Below are 10503 nucleotides of genomic sequence, written 5' to 3' on the forward strand. Positions count from 1 at the left end.
TACACAGGGACCTGGACATTCAGGTGTCTTAATTTGAAGCGCAGTTCTACTCTATATACAGAGACACCCACATGTTGGTTTTCTAGAGTGTCGAAAGCAAAGCCACATTTTACAGTGTAATGCAGTTTCTGAGCAAAAGCATGACCATTTCAAAGGTGATGGAGAAGCCAAATCTTCATTCATGGCTCAGATGAATACTGTATTTACTCAAAGGTAATTCAGACATTAAAAGGAAAAAAACCCAAAAAACAACAACAAACAAACTAGAGGTAACTGGCAGCTGCAGAGATCTCAATAAGGTTCTCCTTCTGGATCCTGGGCTGCTTTCACTAGTAACCATGCCAGCTAAAGGCAAGGAAAGGAAAACCACCAGCAGATAATTTTGGACAACATGAAAGGTGGAGTGATTTCCCACAGGTCTGACAGCAAACAGCACTGACTGCTGCTTATCCCAAGTCAGGGCATTTTTCAACACACCTGTCGGGTTCACATCCTCCAGAGCCACCTCCAGCTAAGTGAAATGGTTTAAAGAACCCCCCCAGTTAGGTGGTTGTGATTCCTAGTGTAAGATGTCTTTCCTGGATGTCTGCCGGAGAAGAAATTTCCACGACCACGTTAACCTGCACCAGGTTGCAGTGCTGAGTGGCTCACGGCCAAGGGAGCTGCAGTGAACAAAATGTCTCCACCCTGACTCCAAGGACTTCTCAAATTCCCTGTTGTTTGACGTCTAAATAGGAGGAAAAGAGCCAGCACTTACACAGATGATTCTGGTTTATGCTAATGGGAGACACTCTGAGAGGAGTGACAGGGTTTTTATTTTTAAGTGTAGAAAAATACTGTTTTTAAGGATGTTTTTCCGAGGAGGTTCTCCCACTGAGTCAGTACATCTCTCTCAGCTAGAAGTTCAAAACTTTTTGGGGATTTGCGAGCACATCTTGTGCATGCTTTGTACCACCACTCTGGGTTGTACACTGTCAGCCTATCTTCACAATTTTCCAGGCAGTGTTCTCCACCTCCGCATTTGTGAGTTTTGATCCACTGGCACCAGCTGTATTTTCTTTAGTCACGCTCCCTGCCTATCTGGTCACTATTTTAGATTCTTTAGGAAAATGTAAACAGTCTGGCTCCGAGTCTGCAATCAGAGCTGTGTGGGTGGCCCTCTGTGGACCCCCGCTGACCTCAGATCAAGTTGCAGGACTGGAGCTTTAGTTCAAATCTGGACAAAAATGAGAACCAAGATGGATTTCATTATTCATTTATTTAGGCTGTTGGTTATTTATACTACTCATTGTTATCTGATGATGACTTCAAATTGAAGATATATACATAACAAAAATTTGGATAGAAATGTGACATTACAATATATCATACTAATGATTTTTTTTAAAAAAACAAACCTAACACCAGACAGCCTTGAAGGGTGGAGATTGAAACCAGGTGAAGGATTATACAGACAAGAGCTGATGAAGTACCAGGGTAGTCAGGCATTGAAAAAATGAAAAGCCATCTCCATATGATTTATTTTGGAAGTAAGAAGAGAAGACAACCATGATCAAGGAAGGTTAAATTCATTCTGAAGTCATCCATGATGATACTTTTAACATAATCCTGATTAATTTTATTATTGTTTTTATTTAAAGCAGAAGGGACTATTCTAGGTCACAAAACAATTCCTGCCTCAAGCCCAAGATGACTAGCTGGAATAAGGCATTTTGAGAAGACTTATGGGAGAATGTATCATTCGAGCCCTCCTAGCTGACATTTTTCTTTCTCATGAACAACAAGTTCCCTCCCTTTTCTTCTAACAACATACTGAAACGTCACAAGGATGAGAAGGGAAATAGGCATTTTTGACAAAAACCATGCATGTTTGCTTTTTCCAATTGCTTTGATGCAAACTTAGCCTGAAGATGTAGAATGTCTGAAGTTCAAATGCAGAGAAATTAAGCTTGCTGCTATAAGTCCATCCATGATGGATTACTCCATTTCCCCAAATGTTTTTATGTCTCACAAAAAGCTCTAGAAAAGAGCCCTGACTTAGCTAAGTGAACAGCCCTGCAAAACATATCCCCTATCACTGTGTAAAAAATGGTCAAAACAGACTAAACTGATAATGTGTTTTAGAGAAACAGTGTTGTGTTTGCTTTGAGGACTGCTGCATGCCTTTTTAAACTCGGCCCAGAGTGGAATGAAGTCCAGCTCCTGACACAAACAACAACTGTTGGTGAAAATGAACAGGTGGAGGCTTTTTGCAGAAAAAGAGCAAGTTGGAGCCTGTCTTGCTCCTGGTGAGAATGCCTCACTGCTACATAAGGTATGGTGAAGCTGTGGGGTGCCAAGATGGGAAATTAGGTGTCTGAAACAACGGCCTGTCTAGTCAGATTTTGCATTGGAAAGAGTCCTCAGCGTTACAGGCAGCAAAGGAAGAATCTAGTGACTGCAGGAGTCAAAAATTTAAAACTTACAACTTTAGATGACAGAATGCAGCATCTGAAGACAGGTCAGGTTGAGAGGAGTGGGAAGTTGTGCTTCTCTTCTTTAAGCCCCTTTACCAGCCATGACTCCAACCACTTTGCATACTAACTCTAGCTGACAGAGTGCGCCTTGATGAATGCACTGACAAGTCAGTGCTTTAATTATATGAACCATTATTAGACTTCAGACCTCAAATAGAATTAATTCTAGTGACTTATACTTCACATAGCCATTGTTTTGGATTGCTAGCTAATTGAGAAATGGCCAGGTTTGATTTAACTTAGTTGCAGGTTTTCTCCTCAATAGTTGTATGAGTTACAGAGATCTTTTCATACATGTGAAGCTTTGAAGAAGTTGACAGGCCTCATGAACAAAACATAAAAGCAAAGGTAGCATCCACCAAGAGAACTGGAACTCCTCCAATATTTTTAGAGGGAAGGAGGAGAATACATCCTTCCACTTGACTTCAACAGAATGGATACGGTTGAGTACTTTATGAATATACTAATTAGAAATATTTTCAAGTCTTTTCATTGTTAATCTATGAATTAAAAACTACTACATCTTCCCCCCTGCCCATCCCCCCTGGGGATCCAGCATTTCAAAGGGGAAAGGCCAAAAAATCCCCTCATTTTCTCAAAATAATAACCAGCACCTCCCCCCACCCCAACCCCTCCTATCTTACCTTACATATGGCATGCAAGAAAGTTCAAATACTCTGCTTGTTCAAAAGCAAGCAGTAAACTTCACCAAACTAAGCTGGAGATTCCCAGCATCTGCCCACAGTAGGCTAGCTGGCTGTGCCTAGACTGGACCTGAATATGGACACCAGAAGGTCTGCCTCTTCTAGCCCCATCCATAGCTGCTGTTTTGAGGGGCAACTCAACTGCATTGCAATAGTAGTATCCTCCACATATGTGTTGAGAGGGACAGTGCGATGCTCGGACTGTGGCTGCCGAGCAGAGCACCCCACCACTGCATAACCTGCACTGCAGATACCATGGGTTGAGCAGGGCATGGGTTGCACATGGGTTGCTCTCTGCTCTGAACACTCATTCTGTGACCTCGGGATGTCCACACACCCAGTTCCCTAGCACACACATAATGCAAGATGACACATATCTCTACCTTCATACCATTGAACACAGTATTTTACAAACTTAGCACATTTTTTCTCATGTATCTTCTCATTTATAGTCAGAATAGTCATTTTCGTCAGCCTACCTTTGGTAGTTTCACTTTCCCGGATTAGGAAGGTACCTCTGGGATTTCCAAATGACAACAGTTGCCTCTCAGCATCTTTTCGGCCAAGTTTGCCGAAGTACCACCTTAGGGGAACATCAGAAACAGTAAGACAAATGCTACATAGGATTACTAGGTAGTGTCACGGAGCTCAGACATGAAACATTATTTGTGGAAACTTTGGTTACTCTTTAACCATTTGTCTCATACTGTGTCTCTTATTGTGGGAAGGTAACGTGACAAACTGTGTAGCAGGTGTTGTATACGTTGTGCAGTAGCACTTTGCAGTAAGACTATAATCAGTAGATGCTGTGAATGCTTGTTTGGTGTCTTATGACAAAGGCCAGACTTCGACAAATGGAAAGCAAGACTTGGTGAGGGAGAGAAATAGACAAGGAAAAGGGCAGAAAAATGCATCACTGCCAAAGAACAGCATTTTTGCAGATGTTGCTATAAACTACATATTCGACTTACACAGTGATGTATTAGTATTCAATATTTTTGTTGCAGTACAGCTATAAAACCTCAGTAGAAGGACCAGATGCAACCACTTTACTGTGGTTGTATAAGGCTTTCAGAATTTTGGTACCTTTTCCCTTCTTGTAGCAATGTTTTTTTTTGTTTTTTTTTTTTTTGTTTCACAATCAGCCAAGTACAAGCTGAAGTACAGTCTACAGTAGCACCTCCTTAGCTCTATAACCAACTCCAGTGTATCTTTTATACTGGAAATAATATGGATACACACAGCACTCCACTTTTTGCATAGGTGTGTCCTCATTATGCTGCCTGCTGTATACATTGTAGGCATCATACATATTGGTAGGTATTTGTTGATTCAACATGCCCTCTTTAAGAGGCAGTTCGCACACTAATTGATTCCAAACATGTTTACAAGGTGGTTCAGGAAAAGCGAGGGCATCATTCACTTAAAATCTGAAATCAGTCAACACTTGAATATAGGAAGCAGACCTACGTTCCTTTAGGTTTTTTCCTCCTTTGTTTTGACATTGAAAAAGCACTGAGCTTGTGCTTCTTTTGTTACTAATTACCTAATTATTTATCAGTGCCATTTAGAACTGAAATAAAAATAATGTAAGTAATTTGAAAAATTGCCACAATCAATCAAAATCAACTCCTCAAACCTCCTCCAAATACAGCACTAATGGGTCTTTACAATAAAAAGAAAACATACTCCTCTGCTTGGATGGAATCAACTGGAGCCACATAATTACTGGGAATGTAACCAGTTTCGCCTGTTGTCAAGGACCGGGCCTCCCACCAGTCTCCTTCCCTGCAGAAACAGAGGTGAGGAGAAGTGAGAGCAAGATACAGCTGTAATGACAATGAGCTGACTTTGCTAACAGCATTTGCAGCTGCACAGTGTAAGAAGCCACAGCAACTCATCTCTTTAGCATTGCATGCTTCCGAGAGAGCTGTTTGCATCTAAACCCAAATAGTATACATAATTTTTTACACCTAATATTATTTCAGTGGTGATTAGCAGTGTAGACTTCCAAACGTAGCGTAATGGCATAAACAGGCATAACAAGCCAGTGAAATCAGGTTTGGTGACAGCTGGATTTGCACTAGAATATTGAAAACTGTTTCCATAGTGATTATTCTAATACAGACCCTTGAGAGAGCTTATAGAAAAACTGCCAAACTGAAATGTCCACTGCTTATTTTAGACTTCTATGGGGATAATTAATCTGAAACCCAAAGACATCAAAAAGCCATCTATCAACATGGAGCCTTAGATTCCCCTTAAGGATCACACTTCATTGTCTGGATTCCCCCCTCATGGCCACCTAGAGGAGGTATCTGAAGTAGCAAAGGACTTAGCTGCATTTTCAAGCACTTACAAAAACCATTCTTCTACAACACTGAAATCTAAAGAAGTCCATGCAGGACCTCTTATGGCAGTGTTCCACAGGCATAGCATCAATGTTTGTCGTTCACTGGTGTGCACAGAGGGACAAGCTACTGCCCTTCAGACAGTGCGTGTTGCTGTTGAATATGCAGCTTTAAGGGGAGTTTATTTTTCAGCTTTCTACAGGTTGCAACGATTTGGGATATAGCAATCTGTATTGAATTCTCAACACCACATTCACCAATGTTTAACTCCTACCACTACCAATAAACCTTCTCTTTTCTATTTCTCGACTGCTTAGAAACTCTTTCTTAGTTCCCCTCTCTGTAAAACAGAGATTTATTCACTATATAAAATGCCATTATCAAACATGACCAGAGAATTCAGCCTCTTCTGTAAGCAAGTGGTTATAGAAAACACATTGTCAAAGCTATTTCTGGCAGCAAAGTTTGTGTTAAGGTGAACTCTTACTTTAAATTTTCAACTCCACTTTCTATAACAGTTTGAAGAAATATTAACTCTATGGAATGCAGGTAGAAAACAGCTGTGATTAGTCAAAAAGGTGTTTCCAATTCTACAGTTCAAAAAATCAAAGAACAACTAGCTTTTCTGGAGGCTGGCAGCTGACAGTATTTTAATACACCTTGTGTGCATTAGTAGCCCAGGCAAATGGCCCTATCTGTTCACAGCCATAATTTTACCAGCTGAAGCGCTAACCCTTCCACCATATGTTTCTGTAGAATATTTCTGACAGATTATGCCATACTGTGGTTGATAAATTGTACCGTTATATTTCTTCTCCTTACTGCACAGAGAGTCCACTAGATGGAGGTATTTTATCATATCTAGGGAGGAAAAAAGCAATCCCGTAGATTATCACAACACCAGGCACAAACCCCTCTGCTTTGACAGAGAAGCTTAAATCTCTCAAAGCACTGCCAGAAAGGAGGAGGAATGCAGACTTTTTTCACAGCTCTTAATTTTAGACACCCAGCTGAAGGCAGGAGGGGGGCAGTCAATGGGGCTAGCCAGTCGTGGTGGGGACACTGGGGATGGGCGAGTGTTTCTGAGCCCCCAAGTCAGGCTCTGCTCTGAACCACCCCTGGAGGTACCTCTTTTCCCCAGACTCCCCTTGGTATTATTTCTGACTTCAAATCACAGGGATACCCTCCATCCTCAGTTCAGATATTGCTGTCTTGAACTTTTAATCCAAAGCACAAATCAAATTTCATTTGTTGAGAGCTAAAATAAAAATCCAAACTCCTCAAAAAATTCCAGACAGACTAGTTTTGTTCACATATATGCTTTCCATTTGCAAGCAATGTTGGCAGACCCTTAAAAGAAATGGGCTTTTTTTCATACACTTTCTGATATAAGCGAAGAGAGGAGGCATTCCCACAGAAAAGCTGCTTCCTGGAGATTCCCAGCCTGGCCATCACTACTCCAAGAGTATGGTTAGGTCTGTGTTTATAAGCTTACTATGATGGGAACTGAGCTTCTATAATCCTACAGGAAAATCAGAGGGTGCTTGGTTTTTTTTTCTCTTAGAAAACCTTCCTCCAGGCAGTAATTACCCATATTCTGCAACTGCCCACACATGGTGGAATCTCTCTGTCCCACCAGCTCCAAGTATGATTGCTCTACAAGTCCTAGTGGGCACCCTATGATTTCATCAACTGGCATGTGTAAGGAATTTATAATGCATGGAAGTTCTTCTTGTTTCTTTCCGTTATGGTATAGTTTGTGCAAGGGCAGGAAAGCAGCAGGCAACATAAACAAAAATGGATACCTGGCTAAAAAAGGGGCTTTTTTGAGTGCTAATTTAGAAACAGAGAGGTTTTTAAACTGCTGCTTCCTCTCCAAGTTGTAAATGAAGTTGCTGGGCTTTCATCTGCATCAAAGCTCTTCAGCTTCATGGCTTAATGAAATATTCCATAGAATTACCTTTTTTTAATTTTTTAATTTTTTTTTTTTAATAACTTTAATACGCAATGAGCCAACTCCAAACCAGGAATTCTATTAAAATTAACAGGAGTTGCACCAGGGATGAATTTGCCTCACTGTCACAAAGTATAAGAAGAAAAGATGAGAGCAATATCACAAAGCCGCTAGAAAGTGACATACTTGGTTGTTAACCCATTTCTATCTCTACATGATAGCAATACAGAACATAACACAGAGCCTTCAACTTCATGTTCTTAGCCAAGACATACAAGATGTTCAGATATAGGTCAGTAGCACAGTAAGCTTTCGATGTTATTTTTAAATTGCTAAGGGATTTTTTTCTACAGGCAGTTAATAAAATTAATTTTAAGCTGATGATTTCCAGGACGGAAGTGTGGTTTTCATGCCAAATGCAACTGTACAATGGTGCATTCTCACTTAACAGAACTTCCTAGCATGTTCTGACTGTATCACCTACCTTTAAAAGGGAAAAAAAAAAGCTTTTGAACTTGGCATGCAAGTCTGGGTAATGTCTCTTGTGTGAATCAGTTTTTAGCTCGTTTCTGTGTAGCAGATTGCAAAAAGTGTTAGTACATGCCTTGCAGAACTTCTGTGACTATTGGTAAAGTACAGAGCTGGTACTCTCAGTTCTAAATGTGAGTTTACTCTGAAATGTAAGCAGTGACTCACACAATCTAATGCCTATATTTGAAGTAAAGCTGCATGTGGTTGAAGTGTTGGTTTGTTTTTTGTTTTTTGTTTTTTGTTTTTTTAATAATAAAGAACTTTTAAAAACTGCACTAAATACAAAGACAAGTAAGCACAGAGTAAACCCCCTATGTATCTCAAATAGCCAACACTACATTCACTAAAAACATAAGCAGATAAATACAATTATCAGCATTATAAATTTAAAAATATTCAAAAGTATATTCCCATCCTAAAACTTACGAGCTGTTAAGTATTTGAAATTTTTCTCCTTTGTGAAAACTCAAGTCATCTTCTGTTCTTGCTTCATAGTCATAAAGCGCCACAAAAAGAGTTACACCTGAAGAAGAAGACAGGTGAGTTACACTTCATCACAAAAAACAGGAGGGAAAGGAGCCTGAAGACATGAGGTGGCTACACCAAATTTAAGCTACTCCAGTTGCTGAGGAGCAAAATAAACTGAAGCCTTCTACTTTTTGGACAACCACACTAATCCTGCTGTCTTTATGCAGCCAGTGGGCATGCCACCTCGCTGACTCTGTACAGTCACTAATACTTTTGGTTTCGTACTCACACAGAGTGTGAGATCGCAAGTGGGCAAAGGGGATTTGAAGAGAGAGAGAGTTTGGACATGGCCACACCAAGAATTTCCTGTGAATTACTTGAGCTGGCCCAGACAACACTTTCTGTTCCCTGGTAGAGGGATGAGGCAGTCAGCCTGCCAAACTGGGCGTGTATACATCATTTCTCACTCCCTCAAGTGAACCAGCACCTGCAAGTTAGCAAAGGTAAGGTTGAAGACCCAGCTCCATCCCTACCTTCAGTTCCTTGCACTATTTAATGACTTAACTCTCCTCGACAGTAGCATGTTGAGACACTCGTGCCTCTGCTGTGATATGTGATTGATGCTCACTCAGAGCACTGAAAGAAGACTTTGAAACTCACCTGTCCCTCCTCTTGTACGCAGCGTCCCTGTATGAGAGGAGGAATTGACTCCACCAAACACAGTCAGTCCTTGGCCTCCTGTGGCATGGAAGTTGTTGTAGTTTGGGATCGAAGTCACACCAAAGCTAGGATAGTGCTGCGGAGTGGGGTCTGTCCCATAGCGGTAGCCTGAGCTTTGAGTTAAACTGCCATCCCTCTCATCAGTCAGTTTTGTTGCTTCTTTGTCCTTACATTGCACACAGCCCATTATCTAAAATCCTAGGAGAGGAAGGAAAGGACAGGTGTTCATCTGTTGATGTTCACCAGATCTCCCCCAAACCCACTGATCAAGCTAAGGATCAAGCTAAGTTTACCGCTCAAAAACTACGTACATTGAATAAAAAAAACAACATAGCACATTGAACATAAACAGCAACATTTTGGGAAAAGCTCACACAAAATCTTAATTGTGGTGGTTTCTCATGAAGGCCTGGGGAAGATGGTCCTGCTGGACAATGGCTTGCACAGAGTTAGGAGAGGATGAAACCCCTCTCACTCACCCTTCACCAGGAGGACATGACTGGCAGGCAAAGGCCACAGCCAAAATGTGCAGCTGAAGGTGTTCAGGTTTGCCCTCCAAAACACAGAGCAAGGTGCTTAGCTTATGGTTGATGTTTGACCTTGCCAACCACGCAAGAGCTGACCTCACCTAACTGCACTACAACTCATTCTGTTGTTGGAGCTCCATGTGACGGCCAGAAAAGTAGAAGCAATGTGCCGATGGTTACCACGGCACAGGAAGGTAGTAGGGAGCTCATCAAATGGCACAACAAAACCAAATGGAAGCATCCTTTCACATGGCGCCAAACGCAAGTGTAAAACCTACTGGTAGCCGATGGTCAGGCTGCCAAAGTATATATACGAGCCGAGAAACTAGAACAAGTCATGAAGGAATTAGCACATCAAATGCAAAACATCCCCAAGTCCAGATGCCTAAAATTAGAAACTGAGAGTGTACAGCTTGGAAAAGGTTGCACTCAGCTTCTTAATTTTTGTAACCTCTTGTTTAGCACCCTCATGAGGCACTACACAGGCCTGGGTTAATCTCTCTTAATTTTAGGTGCCTACCTCTCTTTAGGTGAAGGGAGACAGAGGGTTACTTGCCACATCTTAGAAGCAGCCCTCCAAGCTAAGTCCTGTTAGCTGATATTGCTTTTCATCTGTCAGCTCTAACATCTTATAATCCATGTGCTGATGTTACTGAACTCTTTCCTATCGATTCAAGCTGAATATAGACAAAAACCCAGAATTTCTGAAGCTGAGCTTGATGAATCTAGGGA

General features: G+C 41.2%; 1 protein-coding gene across 3 annotated transcripts in view; it reads right to left on the reverse strand.

Moving 5' to 3' along the window:
* Nucleotides 1–9431, reverse strand: part of FYN (FYN proto-oncogene, Src family tyrosine kinase) — a gene marked incomplete at its 5' end in the record, with an annotated part of 38562 nt that extends 29131 nt beyond the window's left edge. For all 3 annotated transcript variants that reach the window (XM_080342085.1, XM_080342083.1, XM_080342084.1), the window contains 4 exons: nt 3700–3803; nt 4910–5008; nt 8483–8579; nt 9185–9431. In XM_080342085.1, the coding sequence (XP_080198211.1) occupies nt 3700–3803; nt 4910–5008; nt 8483–8579; nt 9185–9431 (547 nt within the window). The remainder of the gene's footprint in view (nt 1–3699; nt 3804–4909; nt 5009–8482; nt 8580–9184) is intronic.
* Between the last annotated feature and the right edge of the window lie 1072 nt (nt 9432–10503).

This window comes from Nesoenas mayeri (genome assembly GCF_963082525.1).
Source record: "Nesoenas mayeri genome assembly, chromosome: 3".
Lineage (NCBI taxonomy): Eukaryota > Metazoa > Chordata > Aves > Columbiformes > Columbidae > Nesoenas > Nesoenas mayeri.